Source organism: Peromyscus maniculatus, chromosome 10 (assembly GCF_049852395.1).
Source record: "Peromyscus maniculatus bairdii isolate BWxNUB_F1_BW_parent chromosome 10, HU_Pman_BW_mat_3.1, whole genome shotgun sequence".
In the NCBI taxonomy this organism is placed as follows: domain Eukaryota; kingdom Metazoa; phylum Chordata; class Mammalia; order Rodentia; family Cricetidae; genus Peromyscus; species Peromyscus maniculatus.
In genome coordinates this window covers 47703076-47729489 of record NC_134861.1, presented here as the reverse complement: position 1 = coordinate 47729489, position 26414 = coordinate 47703076, and the positions used below count along the sequence as shown (strand labels likewise).

General features: G+C 38.1%; 1 protein-coding gene across 5 annotated transcripts in view; it reads left to right on the top strand.

Moving 5' to 3' along the window:
* Positions 1-24189, top strand: part of Ppargc1a (PPARG coactivator 1 alpha) — a 642727-nt gene extending 618538 nt beyond the window's left edge. For 3 of the 5 annotated variants that reach the window (XM_076546284.1, XM_076546283.1, XM_076546282.1), the window contains 6 exons: positions 2900-3815; positions 4334-4438; positions 4558-4717; positions 15391-15512; positions 15857-16008; positions 20766-24189. In XM_076546284.1, the coding sequence (XP_076402399.1) occupies positions 2900-3815; positions 4334-4438; positions 4558-4717; positions 15391-15512; positions 15857-16008; positions 20766-20869 (1559 nt within the window). In that variant the 3' untranslated portion in view covers positions 20870-24189. The remainder of the gene's footprint in view (positions 1-2899; positions 3816-4333; positions 4439-4557; positions 4718-15390; positions 15513-15856; positions 16009-20765) is intronic. The other 2 variants (XM_042285986.2, XM_006976093.3) reach the window with 1 other exon arrangement.
* The last annotated feature ends 2225 nt before the right edge of the window (positions 24190-26414 follow it).

Genomic DNA, 26414 nt, shown 5'->3' with positions numbered 1-26414 from the left:
AAGAATTTCTATATTTAAAATCCCTAGATAGTCAAGGTATTTTTAGAGCTAGCCTCTCTTTTATAGTGGCCTAATTTGGCATTTCTGAAGTTCGGAGTTTCTTTTTATACATCTGGACTGTCAGTCAAAACACAGATATTTGGAGTAAAGGCCACGTGCTACACAGATGTTCAAAGACCTTGGTTCTCAGTATGTGGTCTGGGAAACATCTCATTAAAAATTTGTAACTTAGCGTCCCAAGTGAATCTTAGGCCACCAACATATGAGATCAACTACTCAGAAGGAAACTGCAAAAATGAAAATAAGCAAAATAACCTATGGACAATTAAATCTAGGCAACATCCTACAAAGCACTCATGATCTCTGTGGAGAAAAGTGATGAGATTCTCGATTAAAAAAAAAAAAAAAAGACAAATTCATAGACATGCAGTATGCATGAACTGAGCCACCCCAACACGAGTCAGAAGAACAGAAAAAACTTATCTTAAACTGAATTTAAACTGAATGAGACGAAAAGATTTATGTAGATTGATTATGGGTGTTGAATGGAATTTTCAAGGGTCACTTTTTTAAAGTTTTTTGAATGGTACTTGTTGGCACTTACTCAGCTTACTCATCATTCATTTTTGAGTGTGTGTTGTATTATGTATGTGTGGCATAGGTACTTGTTAGTGCTGGGGTGTGTGTGTGTGTGTGTGTGTGTGTGTGTGTGTGTGTGTGTGTGTGTGTGTGTGAAGGTACATACTGATGCAGGCACATGAGGAAGCCAGAAGTCAGAATCAGATGCTTTCCTTTGTCACTCTTCATCTTTTATTTATTGTTTCTGAGACAAAGTCTCTCATTGAACCTGAAGCTAGCTCATGGATTTCCAGCCAATGAGATTCAGGGATCCGTTTATCTCTGATGCCCATCACTTAGAGTTCAGGTACATTCTGCCACACCAGACTTTTTACATGGGTGCTGTTAATTTAAACTCGGGTTCTCATGTATAAGCAATAGGCATATTACTGGATGAACCATCTCCCCAGTCCCTCATCTTCAATTTATGAGCATCTTTGACTCTAATGGGGACTCTTTAAGAAATGAATATTTCTTTTTGATCATGAATACTTTAAAATGTGTTGTGTTGGTAACCAAAGATAACCTACAGTAGAAATCTCTACACAAAAACAGAGCAATGCAAAGTCTAAACAGAATGAGGAAGAAAAGGAATAGCAACTTCATAGTCTAGAAACAAGCCCTGCTTTTCCTAATGGAGAGAACAAAGAGAGCATGCACCTCAATGACACAGAAGTTGTATGCAAGAAAATGTTACCTGTTCTTCTGCTGCAGAGAAGAGTGGGTTCATGGGTGAATCCAGCTCCTGTGCGACTCAGATGTACCCAAAGGAAGAGTGTCCATGTCTGTATTCATCTTTCTGACTGCCACCCCCACCTTTCTCCACAGAGATAATTAGCTTAGCATGCTAAAAATTGCCTACGATTGGGCCAGAATCTTTCCTTTAAGAAAAAAACATTAATTTCTTCCACATCTTTATCACCAAGTGGGTGAACAAGACAGCGTCTTCCTGTTTATATCAAAATTGCATGTGGCGCTCTGTGACCTACTTGGTTCTTGACATATTTATATTTTTTTCCAGCAAGGTAGGAATTTTTCCCCCTTGAAATGCACAGTTGCCTTGAGTCTCACCCCAGGCTTGTTAACAGACTTGAAACCCTTTTTTTTCTGCTGAATAGCATTCACCCATCCTCCTAAATAGAAAATCTATTGTAAACTAAAATGTTCCCTTGTAAGCATAAAGCCATTTGAACTGCAGCCTGCCCTCCTTCAAGGTTCCTTGGACACTGGAGCTTCACAGTGATTCTTCCTGGGCAAGACAGAATGAATGGAGTTGATTCATGGTTGAGACTTAGAGGTAACAACTATGCCTCAGACTAGCCTACCCTGGCTTCAGAATTATCTGTAGAAAGGCAGACGAGGCACCAACCTATAGACACTCTTGTCTTCCTCTATTTGTTCTTTATGTAATTAGCTGCTGAAGCCTGGAATCATTTCAGTCCTTCTGTCTCATGCCCTCACTGACGATATGCTCTAAATAAAACAGTCCCTTGGCATGGAGATATTTAGAGTCACTTTGCACTTAGGTTTCTGTTGCAGAACCATATTTTAGACAGAATGTATTAGTTATGCTTACAAGAATGTATTCTACCTACATTAGCCATGGTTTACTAAGTTAATGAACTGTGGAGACAAAGACTCATTGCCGTCAAGTTGTGGAGGGTCTCCGGTTCCCTGCCTTCAGCTGGGCCATCCTATTTTGCTGAACCTATTTCGAAGTTGTCTGTGTATGTCATTCTTATCCTGACCAAAATTTGCACTCCTTCCACTTTTTGAAAAATATTGCCCCAAGGGGAGATGCTTGATTATTCTGGGAACCTTGAACCACTTGTATTTTTCCTGCGGCAGTCTTTGTAGACAAATGCCACCAAGGCTGTACCGTGATTATCAGGTCCCACCACATTGATTTCCTTTAAGTGACCCCTGCAGCACCCTTGAAAATGCCAGTGTTGGTGACACTTGCTGCTGGGGCAGCCAGCAGTGACACATTCCTGTTTTCTAGGCAGCAGGCTTTGTTAGCATAGATGTTTGAAATACAAACTATCACAGCCCTTGCTGCTGCCGGGTGCTATCCATCTGTCTTTTGCTGGGTGACAGGGACTTAGGAGAAGAATCCATTTTTTAGGACTTGTCATGAATTCAGTTTCCTCCTTCTTCACTCATTTTTAACCATAGTCTGAAATCTAAGAAAAATTAGACAATGTGTTTATCCTTGAAGAACATTTTCTCTTTCTCTTTTCTCTATTTCCCCACATTTCTTCTTGTTTCTCTTTTGTCATAGGCCTAACTCCACCCACAACTCCTCCTCATAAAGCCAACCAAGATAACCCTTTCAAGGCTTCTCCAAAGCTGAAGCCCTCTTGCAAGACCGTGGTGCCACCACCATCAAAGAGGGCCCGGTACAGCGAGTGTTCTGGTACCCAAGGCAGCCACTCCACTAAGAAAGGGCCAGAGCAATCTGAGTTGTATGCACAACTCAGCAAGTCCTCAGTGTTCAGCCGGGGACACGAGGAAAGGAAGACTAAACGGCCCAGCCTACGGCTGTTTGGTGACCATGACTACTGTCAGTCAATCAATTCCAAAACGGATATACTCATTAACATATCACAGGAGCTCCAAGACTCTAGACAACTAGACTTCAAAGATGCCTCCTGTGACTGGCAGGGGCACATCTGCTCTTCCACAGATTCAGGCCAGTGCTACTTGAGAGAGACTTTGGAGGCCAGCAAGCAAGTCTCTCCTTGCAGCACCAGAAAACAGCTCCAAGACCAGGAAATCCGAGCTGAGCTGAACAAGCACTTCGGTCATCCCAGTCAAGCTGTTTTTGACGACGAAACAGACAAGACCCGTGAACTGAGGGATGGCGACTTCAGTAATGAACAATTCTCCAAACTACCTGTGTTTATAAATTCAGGACTAGCCATGGATGGCCTATTTGATGACAGTGAAGATGAAAGTGATAAACTGAGCTACCCTTGGGATGGCACGCAGTCCTATTCATTGTTTGATGTGTCGCCTTCTTGCTCTTCTTTTAACTCTCCGTGTCGAGATTCAGTGTCGCCACCCAAATCCTTACTTTCTCAAAGACCCCAAAGGATGCGCTCTCGTTCAAGATCCTTTTCTCGACACAGATCGTGTTCCCGATCACCATATTCCAGGTCAAGATCAAGGTCCCCAGGCAGTAGATCCTCTTCAAGGTAAGGTTGTCAAAATCCACCCAATACTAAAATGTTTCCTTAGAAGTTAGAGGAAATATCCAACCTTAGGGTTGCTTTTCTCAGCCATTCAACCAATTAACTGAGGCTTGTACATTTATCCCCTGCTCTCCATGTTCTCTCATACACCCAGCTCTGAGCACGCTACCTTGGTCAATCAGAACACAGAGACATTTGTAAGAAACTTGCTCATGTAATTTTTTCCCCATCACCTGCAAAGCAGGCCTGTGCCCAGAGAGTTGAAATTCGTGTAAGATTAACCTGACAGCATGGCCATCCCATGAGCCATGGTCACATCAGTAAGAGACATGGGGAAGGAACTGATCGCTAGCTTGGTCTCCAGTCTGACTAGCTGATGGCAAGCTGTCACTGGAAGGTCTTGCTGGTAAGGAGAAGGCAATTCATACAGCCCTGAGCTTCCAGTGATGTTCACTGTGGTCCTGGTAACTTGGGCTAAGAGCCCATTGCAAATGTCCTTTTGGTTTTCTCCTCTCTCCCAGATCCTGCTACTACTATGAATCAAGCCACTACAGACACCGCACACACCGCAGTTCTCCCTTGTATGTGAGATCACGTTCAAGGTCACCCTACAGCCGTAGGCCCAGGTAATGAGGCCTGTCCTTTTTCCTTCAGCTCCCTTTATCCCTACCTTTAGATGGCAAGACATTACCCAAACTCTTCTTGTCCCCTCCCCAAATGATAATGTATTTTTTCATACAAACAGAGGTGGTCCACCTAATGATGAAGTTATGCTTCCCAGGTATGACAGCTACGAAGCATATCAACATGAGAGGCTGAAGAGGGATGATGAATACCGCAGAGAGTATGAGAAGCGGGAATCTGAAAGGGCCAAGCAGAGGGAGAGGCAGAAGCAGAAAGCAATTGTAAGCAGCGTGGAGCTAATTTCTTTACTTTTCCTCAGAGACTTTTTATTTTGGCAGATTAAACAATAACCAAAAGTTAATGCTTTGTTAACAGGAAAATATTCCTTTTTTTTTTTTTTTTTTTTTTTTTGGCTTTAAAAGATCAGAGTCCTAAGGCTCTCTTATTTGAAAGAAATGGTGTCAGTATACTTCTCACTGCAGTTGAGTTGTGAAGTTCATTAGCATCCTCAAGTTTTGTTTGGAGAAATGAAGAAAGGGGAAGGTTCTTGGGTCTGATAGGAGCTGGAGAACATGAGTTTTTCTAGCTGCTTCCTGTTACTTCTTTCTTTGAGTGAGGCATGAGGAGATTCCAGATTCCATTTAAAGTCATATTGGAAAGTCTGACTAAGAAAGTCAGTATTTTTTACCTCTGATGGGCTATCACCTGACTGCAGGACGGTGTTGATACATTCACCTGCCATGTGGGCAGTGCTGATGCTCATGAATAAACATGCAAGTTGCCATCTTAACTTGTTTGTTCTCTGCAATCCAATACTGTCCTTCACAAGCTGCTAAAAATGTGGCACTCAAGTGGTCAAAATCCAGTACATGCCCATGGCAGACAGTCTTAATCAATCATGGAACTCTGTCCCTCTGAGGTCCCACAGAGCCTTAAGGTCTTTCCCAACATAGTGCTCCTGGGAGCTGTGGCTAATCGATGAGATATGGCACTGTTTTGGTTCATTGCACCTGCTGCCTGTCTATGCTAGCTGTTCCAAGTGACTGCAGTGCAAGGCAACATTTGACATAGGGAACCAAGCCTTAGAGAAATAAGCTCTAGCTATTAATGCTGGGTTCCTGTAAAGCCTCCAAGGAAACCCAATAATATCAACAAAAAAAAAAAAGAGAGAGAAAATAGTAAAATTAACCATATAAAACACATCATTGATGGTGTCAGATCAAGACTTAGCTGATAGTCACCAGCTAGAATAGAAAGGTTAAATGAGAGTTTTGTTAACCATAGGAATTGAAAGAACCAGAAATGAGAAATAATTGAATCGTTAGCTTGAAGTTCTGGGTGTTTGGTATGATTTAACTATGCATCCACCAAGGACTGAATCAAAGGCATTCTGCAAATTATAACACTTTACCTCATTTTTTCTCAATTTTTAAATAAGCTGTGATGTTAAGATTTGCCAGAATGTCATTAGTTCACACTTAGGAAGACTAATGAAAATGAAAATTTCAACTTTTCTAATATCGCTGTATTTAATTAATGGCCTATTCAATAATTATCATAATTCACATTTACAGAGTGCTGTATAGTTTACAAAGCCCTTTCACAGCACACATTGCAGTTACTAATTACAAAAGTGAGAGCCACATTGAGAGAACATGCAGTAACATAGTGTTTGCTGATTCACTGCATTTACTGTTTATAAATTCATATTTTATAAAGTTCTTGATTCTTTTCCTTAAAGACAGGATATTATTTGCTCATTTGGGCAAAATACAGTGCAATTCTAATCAAAGACAGATGAATGCATTAATCAAAAAATGTAGATAAATGACATGTACTTATTTTGTGCCTACCAAAATAATTTAGGTCTAGATACTTAGAAAAAATAGGGGAGGGAAATGTGCTTTTTTTCTGGTTTAACTGTCTCTGAAAACATCTAGTAGTTTGCCATTAGTCCTGGTGAGGAGGCAAAAGCTTTCTTAAACTCCCCCTTTCTTTCCTTTGTCTCTCAAATGTTGACTTAATTCTTTGACCAAGACTATTCTTATCAGTTCCTTTTGAAAGAGGACTTGGAGTAATTCAGATGTCACCTCGTCTATATGAAAGCAGTACTCATTAACTAGACACTGCTGAGATTTTTGACATTGGTATTTATTTAGACTTCAAGAAGTATTTGGGAGAAAAAAAACCCAAAAAATAGGGAACAGAAACTGTTTACTAATATGTTGATCTCCAAGTAGCAAGTGCTTATACATGTTGGAGACTTTCTGTTGAATAAATTCCCACTTGGAAAGTTATATGCTATTTCTGTTGACCACACACAATTTCTCAGAATCTCGTGATAAGTAGTTGCCAGGTGCTTGAGATATGCATTTAGGCAAGACCTGGTACCCGAATCCAAAGAGCTTAAAGTCAGCTGACAGATAAAGATGCATTAGCAGAAAATATAATGTGATTAGTGATTTGACAGAGGGTTCATCTAAGGTGTGTGGTTTAAAGTGGTCATCTAGACCTGTGGGTGAGGAAGAACAAACATGGGAAAGTTGAAACTGATCAAAATCCTGTGTAGGGAGAGCAAAGGTTTTTAACAACTAGAATGTCCAATATGGCAGCCGAAATTAATTATATAGCTAGTTCTCTTAGGCAGAGTTAAGATGGACCATATGAATGGATTTTAAAGACTTGGAACAAAAAAAGGTGGGAAAGTTTAAGTGTTTTTGTACCTATCATGAGTCATTGATATTTTAGATATTCTAAGCTAAATAGTATGCATTGTTAGAATTATTTTCTGTTTCTTTTTCTATTACTTAATGTGGCTTTATAAAATTTTAGTTTACTTACATTAGAATATGCTTCTATTGAACATTGTTATTCACTGTAGAGACGGTGCCTACGAAGCATCTTTGGAAATGAGTTCACTATACTGGGCACCTCTAGTGATTTAACAGTTAACACTGGGGCAGGATAGACCAGAAATATGTCAGTACATCTCAGTAGCAGGCAGATTTTGAAGTCATGTAACTCACACTAATGATTTTTGAACACAGTGGCACTATGTAATGACTTTACCCACAAAAAGATTTTTTTAATTGGTTCTCTTCTTCCCATTATAAAGGACTTCTTTCTGGTGCCAATCATGGAAAAATCTACTTTTATGGACTTGAGCATAGCATGCCTACAATGATTTTTTTTCACTCATTTACTTTAAATTACATTCAGGAAGTAGCTGTGGGAGCCAAGATAGACCACCTAAGTTAGCTAGATAGGTGACTTCCATCAATTTTTGAGATGCCCTTAAAGTAATGGAATGAATAGCCACTTGAATTTGTAATGCCTTGGATGCCACGCTGCATTAACCACTAAGCAGAGCAATCATGTACTTAGGGACCAGCAATTTAGAAGTTCCAAAAGAAAACTTAAAAAGCATTAAAAAGTGGTCATTGATATTTTACAAAATAAGTGTACAGTTTTGTCTTCCAGGCTGCATTGCATCTATGTTGAATTTTCAAGGAAAATGCTTTAAGAGATCTGCAAACTTGTCATGAATTGAAGCTCTAAAAGTCTTTACCGAGCCCAGGTTAACTTCATAAAGCTAGCATTAGCAATTAGAAACTACAAATACAGAATTCTGCATCATGATTGGATAATATCATTACGTCAATGTCTGCTTTCACATGACTTCCATCCAAAGTCATTCTCAAAAGCCAATTGACTCTCTGCCTTTCTCTGTCCCCTAAGTTTAAAATAATTCAGATGAAACCAGAGCTATGAATGCCAGAGTTAGTACTTAGTGTCTGAACTGTCACTGTTTTAATTTCTTGCTGAAATCCAAGTCCAACTCCATTTGCAATCTGTACAGTTTCTGCCAGAAAACATGATAATGGGATGTTCATTTAAAGAACAAATCTAGACATTATGATATGGCTCAGTGCTTAAAACCAAACCCAGATGCTGGGAAATGGCTAGGCTCTCACATAGCTCTTCTCTGTTGGTGACTAGATAGTCCAGGAGTCACAACCAATACATCATTACTGTTGATTATAAATGTCTCTCTCTACATATATAAATGTCACTTATTCTTCTTAGAGAAAAGAATCCAGTTTCCTGTGTAAGCATTTTTTCACAGTTTTTTAGTATTTACCCTTTTCAAAGAATTGTCAGTAGAGAGAAATATAACTATCGTGACTTTAAGTTCAGCGTTGTCCCTATAGTGTGCTCTTTGATATATTTAAATGATAGATCTCATATTAAGTATACACCTGTGCATACACACACACACACACACACACACACACACACACACACAGAGAGAGAGAGAGAGAGAGAGAGAGAGAGAGAGAGAGAGAGAGAGAGAGAGAGAGAGAGCAGCCACAATAACACAAGGACATTAATGCCTTTTTAAAGAACAAAATTCTTAAAATTTATTTCTTATTTTTTATTCATTTTACATACCAACCACAGATTCCCCTATCATTCCTCTTCCTGATCCCCCCCACCATCTTCCTCCCAACTCCTTATCCACTCCTCTAAAAGTGTAAGTTCTCCCATTGCGGGACAGCTAAGCCTGGCCCATTCATTTGAGATAGGACCAAGCTCCTCCCCATAGCATCAAGGGTGAGCAAAGTGTCCCACCATAGGTAATGGGATCCAACAGGCCAGCTCATGCGCTGGGGATACATCCTGATTACACGGCCAGGGGCTCCTCAAATAGACTCAGCTACACAACTGTCTCCTACATTCAGAGGGTCTAGTCTGGTCCCATGCAGGTTCCACAGCTGTCAGTCTAATGCTTGTGAGTTCCTATGAGCTTGGTTCAGTTGTCTCTGTAGATTTCCCCATCATGATATTGATCCCCCTTGTTCATGTAATCCCTCTTATCTCTCTTCAGCTGGACTCTCAGAGCTTTCCCTGGTATATGGTTGCGAGTCTCTGCATCTGCTTCCATCAGATACTAGATAAAGGCTCTATGATGATAATTAGGGCATTCACTAATATGCTTACCAGGGTAGGGCAGTTCAGATACCCTCTCCACTATTCCTAGTAGTCTAATCTGGGGTCGTCCTTGTGGATTCCTGGGAATTTTCCTAGGACCACATTTCTCCCTTATTCCATAATGTCTCCTTCTATCAAGATATCTATCATTGCTCTCCCACTCTGTCCCTCCCCTAGCTTGACCATCCTATTCCCTCATTTTCCACAGAATGGGAAAATATCTTCACCAACCCAACATCTTACAGAGGGCTGATCTCCAAAATAGATAAAGACTTCAATAAACTAAACAGAAAAATACCAAACAATCCAATTAAAAATGGGCTACAGATCTAAACAGAATTCTCAACAGAAGAATCCCAAATGACCAAAAGACATCTGAGGAATTGCTTAGCATCCTTAGTCATCATCAGGGATTTGCAAATCAAAATGACTCTGAGATACCATCTTACACCTGCCAGAATGGCTAAGCTAAAAAAACAAACCACTGGTGATAGCTTATGTTGGAGAGAATGTGGAACAAGGGGATCACTCTTCCACTGTTGATGGGAGTACAAACTTGTACAACCACTTTGGAAATCAGTATGGCAGTTTCTCAGAAAATTGGGAATCAATCTACCTCAAGACCTAATGCCTTTATTATAGTCAAGTTTTGGCAGGTACAAGCATATTCCAAAATTCATCAAAATATTTACATTGAAGATGTGCAACTTTTATATTCTTATTATATTCAAATAAAGCTCTCAAAACACACCCTTATCAATCTATAGATTTGATTGCATCTCACCTTTTATTTGACTGTTTGCTTCTGAATTGATTCAGGGTAGCCTTAGCTGCTAGACTGAAAGATTTTATATAATATTTGCCTACAAATGATTTTTGGAAATCTGAATGCTATCATTTTGTCTCTGTCCTGAAAATACCCTTTAGTTGGAGACATTTAGTTAATGGCTTCTCTACTACATAAGTTGTACTCAATATTAAGAGCAAGGACAACAGATTTTTTTCAATCGTTGGTCTTTCTTTCTTAACAGCATTACATCTAGCTTGCTGTAAACTCAGTTTACCTTTTTTATTTTTTTTTAAATAAGGTTATTATAGCCGGGTGGTGGTGGCACAAGTCTTTAATCCCAGCACTTGAGAGGGAGAAGCAGGCAGATCTCTGTGAGTTCAAGGTCAGCTTGGGCTACAGAGTGAGTTCCAGGACAGGCTCCAAAGCTACACAGAGAAACCCTGTCTCAAAAACCAAATAATAATAATAATAATAATAATAATAATAATAGGGTTTTTTAACTAAGATGTTCAGTCATACACCGTATTCATAGTACCGTACTTACATGTGCACTTGTGTGTGAGTATGTGTTGTAACTCAGGGACTTTGCATGATGAGCATGGGCTCTACCCGCTGACCTATCCCCCCAGAAGTACATTGAAAATTTCTGCTGAAGTTATCTTACAACTAATCTAGAAGTGAAAACAAAAATCTTTTGTTCAGAAGGTTAAAATGGGTTTCCCTTTGCAGAGAAAGAAAAATTAACAGTTTTTATGCTGCTCTGAAACAAAAATGTAGAATAAAAGTACCGGGAACCAAAGTCAGAATTATACTAGACACACTGGTGTCTAGGATTATGGGACATGTTACTGAAGTAATCCATTCAAAAGTATCTAACCCATCACTTGGCCTATATAGTGCTCAGTAAATGTCAACTCCCTACTGCTTCTTTTCTCTCCTCAGTCAAACTCCTCTTACCGAGAATCACTTATTATTTCATGAGAGACAACATAGCTTGTTTTCCCCAGCTTACCAGCAAGCTCTATTCTCTTCTTGATAAAGATTTTAGTAATATAAAGTCAGTTAATTCCATCATACTTTTTTCTTATTTATCTCCTGTGTTTTAGTGTAACGAGGATTTACCGCAGTAGTTAATGCAACATAAATCTCCAGTTTTATTATCCACCCCATCAGCAAACTAGCCTTTGTGAAAATTGAAGCTAAAAGTTATTTGATGAATGTTCCATCCTCCTCAATAGTGAAAACTGGTCTGAAAATAATTTTTCAACCAGCATTTTCCAAAGGTTCTGAGTTCCTTCAAGCCCCTAAGAAGTTGGAAATGTTATTAAACATTTTGATTTCTTCCCCCTTTCATCTCCTGTTTAGAAATTAATGTCTTGAAAAATTGGATGCAAATGTTATTTTTTTTTTAAAGATACGAACTCTATTCATCCATCTAATTCAACTGCAAAATGTTAAAAGGCTGATTCTTTGCCGGAAATCTTGGCCAATCACAGAAAGATTTTAGTCTTTGCTGCCTAGACCTTAAGGTGTCTTCTTTCTTTTTTACATGTTTAGCAAGTGGAAAACAAAGGACTTGAATGCCTCTTAGAGCATCCCGGCATGCCTTCAATCCTCTGCTCTTTGTAAGGTAGCAGGGCATGGCCCATCCTTGTGTTTCATAAAAAGAGTTGGTAGATTAAAAGGTAATTTGAGTGATGGAGGAGCAACTCTTTCAAGCTGAGTCTCCTTTTACCGAAGAATCTTTCAGTCTTAGAAAAGGTCCTCTGGGTTATCTCTTTTAGTGAAGATCATTGTTGCATACAGCTTTGTATAAAGCTGCAATTCAGAAACTGTCCCAATATGTCGGCACATATGGTCGATTTTCTCTTTAACTTCACATTTCCTTGAATACATAGGCTGTGTGTATTCCCATAATGGTAGCTGAGCAATTTTCTATGCTATGGCTCAATTTCTTTCTTTCCCTTCTGCAGTTCCCTCTTCTTTCTTTACACAGTAGTAACTTCCCTAAAAGGCTCATTAAAAAAAATCCATAACACCATGCAAGCAGGCGCCAGGAAGTTTAAGTTTAGATAACAGTCCCATCACATTTGGCTGTTGGGCTGAAACTGGGTGCGTCAGTAGAATGGAATGTGGTGTTATGATTCCCTTGATAATATGTGTGAAGGGCTGCTTAGGCTCGAGTCTCACCAGCATTTCTATCTACTGACTATTGAGCTATGTTACATGCTATGGAAAAACAATTTCAGCCTTCAGTCGCGACATACAATCTACATGGAAGTGAATCTTGAGTCTGTTTGCTTTACTTCATCAGGTCAGTTAGGAGGCTTGATACCATGGTCAGAGGAATTTTGTTCTACCTGTTTGAGTGGAGTCTCCCCTCTGATTTGCAGAGTTTTTTTTTTTTTTTTTTTTGAGTCTGCTTACATAATAGCCTGCAAACATGCATCTATTCCATACTTCACACCCTTCAATTTGTAAATTCCTTTTGATAACTCACTTAGCTGAGCTGCGTGGGCAGAGCTTTTCCATTAATAGAGGACCATAGTCATATAATACCCCCTTTATGCTGGAATATCTCAGAGAGTAAAGGCCACCCAGGACCATGTTAAAAGTATTAATTGAGGATAGAAGGGAATGCTTAGCGACTAAGATTACATTTTGTTCTTGAAGAGGATACAGGTTTGGTTTATCTCACAACCATTATAACTCCAGTTCCAGGGTATTCAGTGCCCTCTTCTGAACTCCATGGGTTACCAGGCACACATGTGATGCACACACATAGATTCAGGTAAAATAGTTGTACACATAAAAAATATTAATTGATTTTAATTAATTTTATATCAACTATTTACTGAGATTCTCTTTCATACTTAAAATAAATTGAGGCAAAGAATAGATATAGGTTCTAATTTCATGAATTCTTCATTGTGTGAGGGAGAGAGTCATTGAGCAATGAATAAACTATAATGATTTAATTACATTACACTTAAACAGAGAATGACAGGAAAACAGATTTCTTAAGGCCAGCTAATAGCAGTTCACCTGAATTCTCAAATGAAACAGCTATGGAGCTTAGTGTAATTCTAGGCAGTAAATCTGAGGGGCTTGGGAAATATATTACAAAGTTACAATGGAACACCTTGTGCAAAGCCTTTGAGACAGAAAGAACACAGTGTTACTAGGAGCCTGTAGAAGTTCAGCATAGAAACTAGAGGCAAGGATAGGCCATAGGAGAAAAGTCCAGATCTTGCAGGGCCCACCTATTCAGTCTTGTTAGTGAATTAGATGTATTATCAGAAGTATTAGAGACCATTAATACATTTAATTTAGATGGCAAATGACATGACTGAGTTCTTTTGACTTATTAAAAATTATTCCATCTTAGTAAAAGGACAAATTAAAGGGAGAAAACGTAGACATGTGGATTTAAGTTGAAAGATATTACACTAGTCCATAAAGAAAAGTTGGAAGTTTGGCATGGGGGAGAGGGAATAAAGAAGACAAATTGGAGAGAGATTAAAGAGATAAAGCTCAACAGGACCTGGGCTCAGTCTCCAGCACCCACTTGGTAGCTCATGCCTCTTTGTAATTCTTGCTCTGGAGGATCCAGTCACCTCTCTTGGCCTCCTGGTGCGTAGCTAGGGAGTTGGCAAGATTGTTCCAGTTTAAGAGGTTTAGAGGAAGTCTAGTAGGTAGTTGGTTATCTGAAGCTCAGAGGAGCTTCCTTCCCTAATGAAAGTATTCAGTGGTGTTGTTTATAGTAAATGTGAGTAGGCAGAGATGAGCATATCATTGCAGAAGCTGCAGAACATGCAGATTGTTCATTTCACAGGCACTATTAAATGCTCACTCTTAGACAGACCATTTGCTAATACTTGTGAAAAAAGGAAAGGCTCCCAATAAATGTTGGCGGACTTCTCTCTGCCTTAAGCCTTAAATGACTTTTGCGGCTTCTAAGAATGAGGCACTCAGTATAATCAGAGAAAAACTGTTGGGCAGCTGAACCTATATGCTAGCTCTGTGTTCCCCAGACTTTGCTTTGCTCTTACTTCAATCTCTGCAACCTCAAGTTCATTTTGTTTTGCTTATCCCTGGTAGAAACATAAACTAGTTGGTAAGGACAGTCCTTATATTTATTCCAAGTGTTCTTTAAAATCCCCCTCAATTTTGAGATATTATTCAGTTTGGCCCCAGAACAAGATATTCAAGAGTGTTTTTTTTCACTAAGAATGAACCCCAAATTTATATAAAAGGAAGCTTATCTTAAGGCAACAGTATTGTCTTCCTGTCTTTTGTAGGTTATAAATTTCTAATGGCTTCTACATTATGATTGTATTGACCTCACTTGTAGAAATGAGGCTACACCCCTTTAGTCTGTTCCTAAAATAGGACTGGATCTATTGGCAAAGTAAAACTTATATCTTTTTTTCATTTGGCTCTTACTCTTCAGAGACCCATGGCTAAAAATGGCCTACATTTTAAGACTGTTTCTCAAATGATTCTCTTTAGAACAAATACTTTAGAATTGCTGTGGTCTTTGTTATAAATGATGATCATTGAGGCTTATCCCCATCTGTTTCATTATTTATCTTCTGGATAAAACCCAACAATTGCATTTTGAACACATTCCTTCAGGAAGTTTTTTTTGGGGGGGGGGCGGGGAGTATTAGAGATTAAAAACTACCCTTTGAGGATGTCAAAATTTGTACATTTTCTGATTATAATTCTGAGTTGATGGAAAATTAAGTAGTTTTCTGAGCCAGATTAGTTATTGTACCAATTCTCATGATTAATAACCAAGTCTTAAGTGCTCACATATTTCCTATGTACTGGTTATATTCTCCGGTGATTTTAATCTCATGGAATGATTGTCTTTTCTGATACATGAAGTTCATGTGAAGAAAGACAAGAGTGAGACAGACGAAGTAGAAAAGGGAAGATCCATGGAGAAGGAAGCTTAAGTGTGACTGAGGTGCCTGAACTTAAGGCATGGAAAGTCAAACTTGGTTCCTATGTGGTATTTTTCCTTAGGTGTGATATCTGGTTTGCTCTAGTGAGATTGCTCTGTAAGTTTTTGTACATGATTATATGTTCATGGATGCTTCTAGTGGCACATCTGCATCTTGTCTCCAGAGCTAGAAAATGTCTCTCCTTCCTTTCTGCTTATAGGAAGAACGCCGTGTGATTTACGTTGGTAAAATCAGACCTGACACAACGCGGACAGAACTGAGAGACCGCTTTGAAGTTTTTGGTGAAATTGAGGAATGCACAGTAAATCTGCGGGATGATGGGTGAGAATCTTCAAAATTATTTCTTGTTTAGGAGCTGACGTATGTTAAAAATTATGACCCTAAGATTACTGGAATGGGAGTTGCCAATGTAAGTGCTTTGACAGATGACATGTTGAGTTCAGAACCTTATTTATTTTCTTTCATCCCTATTTATTAATCTTTCTAGTTGAGATTTCCTGTCTCAGAATAAGTATTTAGCTGCCTGACAGGACAATCACACTGATAAATGGATGTGGTGGCAGAGACGCTGGCACCAGTGATGTCTCCCAAAGTAGAAGGGGTTGCAGTCTTCTGTGCCAATGCTGCATAACCAGCTCTTAATACCTCTTCTATGCCCATTGCAGAGACAGCTACGGTTTCATCACCTACCGTTACACCTGTGATGCTTTTGCTGCTCTTGAGAATGGATATACTTTACGCAGGTCGAATGAAACTGACTTTGAGCTGTACTTTTGTGGACGGAAGCAGTTTTTCAAGTCTAACTATGCAGACCTAGGTACGGTATATAACTGTTGTACATGGAATGGTGAATCCATAGCATAGAGCTCAAAATGGGAGTGAGCATGCTCCACAGCCACCTTAGGTTAAGCCTTTCTGAAGGGAACATATGAATGCAGTTTCTTTTGTTTTTTGTAGGAGACCATTTCGGAAGCAAGGTGCTTAAGTCTGAGCCATAAAAGGCAGATGTTCTTGTACTCTATGAAATAGACACTAAGTCATTTGTGGTGTTTGTGTGTGGTGGGGGTATTGTCTTATGTGTGCATGTGTTGTCTGCATTTGTATCTACATTTATTCAAGTTTTGCATATGTCTGTGTTTGTAGTCTGTGTTTGCTCTCTATACTTACCCTCAGTCTTTCTTATCAACTTAAGCACTGTCATTGTTTTGTGGCATAGGGTGTGACAAGGGCTTGTTATTCCTTCCTTATTATGTCACAAGCACTTGGAAACACTCTCATTATCTATGAATTATACTCAAGAAGAGAAAGCTGAAGTCCATTAGCTAAATGACAACATACTTACTTTCTTGAGGATGAAATAAAACAAAAACCAAGTATGTGGAGTGTTTCCAGATCCTACACATTGTATAGGAAGCTAAGCAAACAATTGTCATTTGATAGAAAATCACAGTAGGAGGTATGTGTTGTATCATACCAATTGTACTTTCAATTAAAATAAAACACATATAACTATTTACTTTTCCCTGTTCAAAGATGAAAAGTAAAATTCTGATCAGCTTATTACCCACAGATGATACTATTACTAACTAATTTCAGAATTTTGTCTTAGAGTTCCTCCTGTCCTAAGGTTGAGTTCACATTATATATGTGCACATATATGCTTAGACCTGTACATACAGCTTAAGTTCTGTCTTTTTCAGCAAGTGTGTATGTGTGTGTGTGTGTGTGTGTGTGTGTGTGTGTGTGTGTGTGTGTGTATTCATTCCCTGATGTGATTCACAGGACCAAAAATAACTCATACACATATTTTAATGGTTGCATACTATTTTGTTGGGCATGTAGTATCATTATAGTTAGATAATTCATTCTAACTCTATTTGTATTCAATTTTTAATTTTTTGATATCATAAATAATGCTACAATGGACATCTTAATGTCCTTTCTAATTTTAATTTTGCTCCATTGCCTGCCATTCCCTATCTAACGTGTGTGTTATACGCCTTTTAATTCTTTGAGGAAGGAATGAAGAAAAGTGGCAAATGTGCATACCATGATTATTTTAAATTAATTCATAATAAGCATAAAATTAGCATGCACATCTATTCTTCAGCATTATTAGCTATCCAGTCACAATTGCTCTGATGCAGTATAAAGACAAAAATGAATAGCCAATACTGGGACTTCTTTTTCCCTTGCAGTACAGTTGTGTCTTCCTGGAGTAATTGATATAGGTGCTGTGCATTGTTCAGGGGAAATATGCTATAATTCACTTCACAAGCTAAATAGATAGTGGGAAACAGGGGAGCGGCAGCTGACTGCTAGAGAGATAGAGGCCTAGGGATGAAAATATAAAACCTGGCAAGTCATTTGTTCAAATGGTGGCTGATAAAAACAGTCAAGACAGATGGAAGCCTTGAGTTGATTTGACTTATTTTCTTCAGTGATGAAGGCTAGGGTGTTTCTACTCTCTCACAACATCTAGAGTTTAAAACAAGCTACCTAGAGGGGTCTTTAGATAACGATTCATCATGGCAGAGGGAGGATTGGATGGTATTTCCAAATTGAACTGGCACCTCCCTGAAATATTTCTAAGAAGAATGCTCTTTCTTAGCTCGTTGTCTCCTTGCGTAGCCAGCAGCCATGGAAACTTTGGCCTTGCTAAGCTCATTTACTATGTTTTGTAAAGCATGTTTGTTGCATATTACAAAGGCATGGGGTATTCAATCTCCCTAAAGCATATCTGGGACATTAAAGTGTGGTTGTTCTGAACATATTCATGAGATAGCCAAGCACTACAATCATGCACCCTGTGTTTGAGACTTGGTTCACTGCTGATCATGGGTAAGCATTTCAGCTCTATTATCTTCTGATTATTTCTTCATAAAATAACTCATATTGTTGTGGAGACATGCAATGTCTGTGGAGGAGCTGATATCACAATGCCTACTATAAAATAAACAGGCTATAATTAAAAGTATGAGCGATAAGAAGTTAGAAATTTAGGATTGTTTTTAAATGGAAGAAATAACATTAGGATCTAGCTTAGGAGCTCAATGAACATTTCACATATATTATTTTTGTTTCCACAAAGAATTTAGATTAAATGTTTCAAGTCATGTGTGATCCCTAAATGAAAGGAACATAATAATGGACTACATACATAAAGGAATTGGAAACTCATAGATACATTAAAATTAAGCAAAACCAATGTGATACATATCGATTTTACTGGAACAGGAAAATGTGCTATTATTTTAGACAGATTCTACCTTTCCCCTCCTGTTTTATTTGCTTCTCCAAATGAAGTTACCCTGCCACACGCATCCTATTTTTCTACCACAGAAACTGGCTAATGATAACTACAATACCATTAGAAGAAAATATAATGATTTCAACTACAACTTTTTAGTCAGTTTTACATGTGAGAATGAAAATTTTATGTGACTTGATTAGGGCTATAGTGATGAGGCCAGTATTTGAAGTTTACTCTGCTACCTAGGAATTTTTACCTACTGGTTCTATTTACTGTTTTATAAGCTAATGACTCTCACTAACAAAGTACCTTGATAAAAAAATATTAAGAAGGGCTGGATATATGGATCAGCAGTCTAGAATATAAATTACTCTTTCAGAGGGCCCAGATTCAATTACCTGTACCCACATGGTGGCTCACAACCATCTACAACTCCAGTTTCAGGGGAACCAACACCCTTTCTCTGCCCTCCACTGGATAAGGCATGCACAAGGTACACTACATATGTACTTACAGGCAAAATACTCATGCACATAAAATGAAGTGAATAAATATACATTTTTAAAAATATTAATCATTAAGGACATGATCAGAACAGGGTGAATTTGTATTAACAATATAATAGCTTTGATTAAGTATTAGTAATACACAGAAATCATGTTCAGGCATATATGAAAAATGAAATACTTGATTTACTCAAACAGTAGATTATACTATCAGATACTGTATATATGTGTGTGTGTGTGTGTGTGTGTGTGTGTGTGTGTGTGTGTGTGTAAAACTTCACATTTTTTCTTGCCATTTATTGGTAAATAATTTCCAGATCACAATGTGAATATTTTCAGCTATGGTTTTAATAGTATATGGGTGCCTGAGATTGAATGCCTCCATTCAGCAACATTAAGCTGCCTATCTACCTGGTGCCAATAGTTTTCCAGCAGCCAAGATAATACAAATGTGATGATTTTTGTTTCTATTAATATGGGACCATTGTTTATAACAATTTCTTTTGAAAATAATGAGGTGGATTTTATTGTATTTCCACATTTTTTCATCATATCTTGTTGTGTTCCAACATCTTCTCTTCAATATGAGGGGACATGATGGAGTTCCTGCCATCATCTCATACAGGGCCTGTCTCATCCAATAGGAAAATCCCTTTTGGATGCCTATTAAAAGGCATAATGTGTGTGCTTGTGTAGGTGGGTGTCTAAGTGAAGTCCACCACAGTAAAGAAACTCTTGAGAAACATTGCCTCACACACAGCATTCTGAATATTTATCAATAGAAATACACAACATTAAATTCTGGATTAAGTACCCTTAGGGTAATACAGCATCTCAATTCCCTCCATAAAATAAAAGTGCAAATTGCCCTTCCTGGTCCCCTAATGCCTTTTGTCTTACACACTACCCCTGAGCTACACCACCAGCCCCAGCTAAATATGTTTTCTGTTGGGATTGATGCTTCCATATTCTCTACTCTTGGATGCCTATCATTTGAAATTTTGTACTGTAGGAAAAATGTGAAATGTGTATATGATTAGTAGAATTGTTGTTCCTCACTTGTAAGACCAGCATGTAGTATCTACCTTTTTTTGAGACAGGGTTTCTTTGTGTAGTTTTGTGCCTTTTCTGGAACCCACTTTGTAGACCAGGCTGGCCTCGAACTCATGGAGATCCGCCTGGCTCTGCCTTCTGGGTGCTGGGATAAAAGGCATGTGCCACCACCGCCCAGCTACTATTTTGTAGATATAAATAAAGAATAGCTAGATGTGTTCAACAGAATTTTACTTTACACACATTGCTAAACACAAGTGTTTTAACAGAGTTATTTGAAGTTTTATGATTTTGCATAATCTATCATGTTAAAATCTGATTTGAACAAGTTGAAAAATCTAGAATGATCTTTGTCCCTCCTAATCAACTAAATTTTATGCTCAACAAAGTTAAATCCATTGAATGAGAAAATTATTTCCAGTTTCTACTTGTACCTTTCCATATAAGTTATTGGGAAACCATTGGGAAGATGGTAAAAATGCCAAGAGAAAGCTGTTCAACTATAAAGATATTAAATATTAAAGAACTATTGAAGTCTACTACTCCTGTGTACCCTGAGTTTTTAGGTATACAATGAATCAATAGGTTTTTGTTTTTTAAAGTCAACTACTCCCTTCTGTATTTACATTTATATATTCAATAAAATTCAGGCATTGTTTTTCATTTCACCGATTTGCTGCACTACAATTGAACCAGGTATCTTGAATTGCATTGAAGGCTACCAGCAAAGGGTGCATCTAACCTGGCTTGGGTTTCTTTCAGATTCAAATTCAGATGACTTTGACCCTGCTTCCACCAAGAGCAAGTATGACTCTCTGGATTTTGATAGTTTACTGAAGGAAGCTCAGAGAAGTTTGCGCAGGTAACGTGTTCGCTGGCTGAGGATGACAGAGAGATGGTCAATACCTCAAGGGACAGCGTGTCCTTTCCCAAGACTCTTGCAAGTCATACTTAGGAATTTCTCCTCCTTTACACTCTCTGTACAAAAATAAAGCAAAACAACAACAACCACCATACTAGAACAAGAACAACCACGGTTTACATGAACAGAGCTGCTGAAGAGATGGAATGATAATCCAGTAAGCACACGTTTATTCACGGGTGTCAGCTTTGCTTTCCCTGGAGGCTCTTGGTGACAGTGTGTGTGTGTGTGTATGTGTGTGTGTGTGTGTGTGTGTGTGTGTGTGTAATTGTTTGGGAAGTACATGTGTGCACATGTGAGGACTTGGGGGCACCTGACCAGAATGAACAAGGGCAAACCCCTTCAAATGGCAGCATTTCCATGAAGACACACTTAAAACCTACAACTTCAAAATGTTCATATTCTATACAAAAGGAAAATATATATAAATTAAAAGGAAAGAAAACTCACAAACCACCCTAAAATGACATTGCTGATGTCTGCCGTCAGCCTCCGGTACCGTCTTTTCAGAAAGTGCAAAACCAACCTGCAGCAAGCTCTCTCTCTTAATGTAACGATTATGTGACAATCCCGAAGACACTACAGGTTCCACAGAACTAATATCCCCCCCGCCCCCGTCTCTCTGTATCTCTGTCTCTCTCTGTGTCTCCCTCTCTCCCTCTCTCTCTTTCCTTTTGTCATGGAATCTGGGTGGGAGAGGATACTGCAGGCACCAGATGCTAAACTTTCCTAACATTTTGAAGTTTCTGTAGTTCGTCCTTTGTCCTGACACCTATGTATATGTCCAAAATGTTGATCTTCCACTGCAAATTTTGAAAAGCCTTGTCATTGGTCAAGCGGGGAGTGTGTTGGGCGGTTCCTTCTGAGGAGCAGATGTGGTGTTACATGACCGCTGAGAGTTGAGTAGGACTCTCTGGATGTGTTCAGATAGTGTAATTGCTACATTCTCTGATGTAGTTAAGTATTTACAGATGTTAAATGGAGTATTTTTATTTTATGTACATACTCTACAACTATGTTCTTTTTTGTTACAGCTATGCACTGTAAATGCAGCCTTCTTTTCAAAACTGCTAAATTTTTCTTAATCAAGAATATTCAAATGTAATTATGAGGTGAAACAATTATTGTACACTAACATATTTAGAAGCTAAACTTACTGCTTATATATATATTTGATTGTAAAAAAAAACAAAACAAAACAAAACAAAGACAGTGTGTGTGTGTGTGTCCGTTGAGTGTAACTACAACAAAATGACGCTTCACGCACATCCATATCCCTCCTTAGGAGCTTCGATCTAAGCATCTTGTCAACAACAACAAAAATCCTAGGCCCCTAAAGGTATTAACCACTTCTGCGATATTTTTCCACATTTTCTTGTTGCTTGTTTTTCTTTGAAGTTTTATACACTGGATTTGTTAGGGGAATGAAATTTTCTCATCTAAAATTTTTCTAGACGATATCATGATTTTATGTAAAGTCTCTCAATGGGGAACCATTAAAAAATGTTTTTATTTTCTCTATCAACAGTAGTTTTGAAACTAGAGGTCAAAAAAATCTTTTTAAAATACTGTTTTGTTTTAATTTTTGTGATTTTAATTTGATACAAAATGCTGAGGTAATAATTACAGTATGATTTTTACAATAATTAATGTGTGTCTGAAGACTATCTTTGAAGCCAGTATATCTTTCCCTTGGCAGAGTATGATGATGGTATTTAATCTGTATTTTTTACAGTTATACATCCTGTATAAATACTGATATTTCATTCCTTTGTTTACTAAAGAGACATATTTATCAGTTGCAGATAGCCTATTTATTATAAATTATGAGATGATGAAAATAATAAGGCCAGTGGAGACTTTCTCCCCAGGGTGCATGGCGGTTGTCAGGTTGGAGTGTTAGTTCTTCATCTGGGAAACTCAGCTCCCACAGAAGCAGTGTTCCTTCTCTCACTAGCATGGCCTCTGACATGACCATGATGTTGTTCGTGGTAACATTGCTTCTGCTAAATCTAATAATGATAATAATAACAAATGTCAGAAAAAAAAAACCTCCATTTTGAGCATCAGGATTTCATCTGAGTGTGGAGTCGCTGCCATTGAAGTCACTAAAGTTTGGAGTATGTTTTTGATTTCCAAATGGAGATACGTTTACTGTTTGGCTGACGTGACTTTTCTGGAAGATGTGGTAGACCTAACTAACTACTTACTTAATTGTTCTTTTCCTTTCTCTCACCCAACACGATCTTACAAAATGGGTTTCACCCCCAGGCCGATGCAGCTAATTTTGACGGCTGCATTCATTTATCACCAGCATATTGTGTTCTGAGTGAATCCACTGTCTGTCCTGTCGGATGCTTGCTCAAGTGTTTGGCTTATTATTTCTAAGTAGATAGAAAGCAATAAATAACTATGAAATAAAAGAATTGTGTTCACAGGTTCTGCGTTACAACAGTAACACATCTTTAATCCGCCTAATTCTTGTTCTGTAGGTTCGATGCAGGTATTTTAACCCTTTGTGAACGCCAAACTAAAGTTTACAGTCTTTCTTTCTGAATTTTGAGTATCTTCTGTTGTAGAATAATAATAAAAAAGACTATTAAGAGCAATAAATTATTTTTAAGAAATCAATATTTAGTAAATCCTGTTATGTGTTTAAGGACCAGATGCGTTCTCTATTTTGCCTTTAAATTTTTGTGATCCAACTTTAAATACGTTATCTGTTTGCCCTGGATCATGGACATGACTGAAATACGTGGTTTCTTTTCTTACTTATCAAAAGACAACACTACAGATTTCATGTTGAGGATTCATTGATCTCCCTCACCCTCTGGCCTGACAAATCTTGTTACCATGAAGATAGTTTTCCTCCATGGACTTCAAATTGCATCTAAAATTAGTGAAGCTTTTGTATCTTATGCAGACACTGTGGGTAGCCCATCAAAATATAAGCTGTAAGCTGTGTTTCTTTCATTTTTTTCCTTCTTTTGGGAGAGAATATTTCCAACAAACACATGCACCCCAACATCATGGGAGGCAAATTTCAGCATAGATCTATAAGACTTTCAGATGACCATGGGCCATTGCCTTCATGCTGTGGTAAGTACTACATCTACAATTTTGGTACCCGAACTGGTGCTTTAGAAATGCGGGGTTTTTATTAAAAAAAAAAAAAAAAAAAAGAAATGTAGCTGAATAATTCTTTCAGTGCAACAAAATTAGTTTTTGTAAAGGACTCTGAGAACAACGGTTGGGCTGTCAACACTCAAAGCAGCAGAGAGGAAACTTGGCACTATTGGGGTAAAGTGTTTGGGTCAGTTGAAAAAAGGAAACCTTTTCATGCCTTTAGATGTGAGCTAACAGTAGGTAATGATCATGTGTCCTTTTTGGATGGCTGTACCGAGAACTTCAATCACTGTAGTCTAAGATCTGATCTATAGATGACCTAGAATAGCCATGTAATATAATGTGATGATTCTAAATTTGTACCTATGTGACAGACATTTTCAATAATGTGAAAACTGCTGATTTGATGGAGCTACTTTAAGATTTGTAGGTGAAAGTGTAATACTGTTGGTTGAACTATGCTGAAGAGGGAAAGTGAGCGATTAGTCTGAGCCCTTCCTGGCTCTTTTCCACCTGCCAATCTACATGTATTGTTGTGGTTTTATTCATTGTATGAAAATTCCTGTGATTTTTTTTAATGTGCAGTACACATCAGCCTCACTGAGCTAATAAAGGGAAACGAATGTTTCAAATCTACTTCTGCTTTTCTTATTTATCGGAACCAAATTATTGGCATGTTTCTCAGATCAGTACACATCACTGTTTATTATTCAATTTTCTCCCAGGCTCTCCCCCTTTCTCCCTGCTTTTCTGTATTAATGGAAGTGCTTTCTTTCTGAGGACATGTGTACCTCCCATGTTTTGCCTAGTATTTTTGAAAGTTTAGAGGGCAGGTGTGGTTGATTTCTGTAATGAAGGTTGAGAGGGTGAAAAGTGACACGGAACTTTATCAAATGCTTAGCTCTATTTGTGCAAGTAACCCTGGAAAGTATGTACTTTTAGGGATAAGCTATTGCCTGGAGAGTTATCAGGTAAATATTTAGTGTGGAAATTGATTCTATTATAGATGGCTCAGATACTTTTCAATTACTTGTGTCAGGAGAAAGACCTTGTCCTATTCATGTTACCAGGTTGTATATGGAATGGGTGGGTAACTGCAGGTGTGTCCTGCTGTCTGGCTGTCTGTTTTTCCTGATAGCTAGTGGTGGTCTTAATAATAAAAGGCATTATTATAACTATAGCCTCTCCTGCTTTAGTATGGACCTCTGCACTCAACCATTTGCTTTTCAAGACCACTACAAACACAGCATTGGGAGAATCACAACTAACTATATTCTCTCCCACTCACCCCACCAAATCTTCAAGAGGAAATAATGTTTGTGAGTATTGAAATGTGATGAAACAATCAGTAAAATAAACTAAAACTCTTCCAAGTAACGTAGGAAACACTCTCTATGGTGCCATTTTCATTCTGTACAAATAGTAAGACTCATTAATATACGTTATCAACATTCAAGATAATAAAAAGAAATCTTAATGATAAGTCATGCAAATACTGGATTCACCTACAACTATAGACCCTAAGTCTCTGAGGTCCAGGGAATGTACCAGAACTGACTCACCTTCCATTCTCATTTATGTTGCATTGGGCATCTTTTTATTTTCTGGTTGGAAACAGCCAGGAGTTAACTAAATAATATAAGTGCTTCTAAAGGAGTTAACTATTTACCCTAATAAACCTTTTTTGGGGGAAGGTAGATAGATAATAAAGATTTTTTTTTTTTTTTTTTTTTGGTTTTTCGAGACAGGGTTTCTCTGTGTAGCTTTGTGCCTTTCCTGGGACTCACTTGGTAGTCCAGGCTGGCCTCGAACTCACAGAGATCCACCTGGCTCTGCCTCCCGAGTGCTGGGATTAAAGGCGTGCACCACCACTGCCCGGCGATAATAAAGATTTTAAGTGATCTTAGCTGGTAGCTTGGTATTGGAACATCTTGATGGGAGATAAGGGACTTGTAATATTAAGGCCTTTATAATGTTAAATCATTTCCATCTTTGATGATACTATTGACAAAAATCATTATCAAAACCAAAAGTACCTGAATACTTGATAGGAATATTTTTTTGTCTCACTTCAAAAATCTTCCATATTAAAATCATCTAAACTATATACAATGTGATATTGAGTTGAAATTCTTTCTCAACACTGTCAGTTTTCTCTTATTTGTGGAGTTATTTAGAAAATCACTGGATGCAATTTGCAGCCCAAAGATTATTATTATAATTATTTGACACCAGTGTTACTAGACGTACAGTTTTATCTCAGTATTAATTATGGAACATTTTAAACAAAGCCTACTTTTTGCAATATTTACTTTTTAGTAACTTCATATTGTGCAATTTCTCCCTGGCCTTTTTTTCCAGCA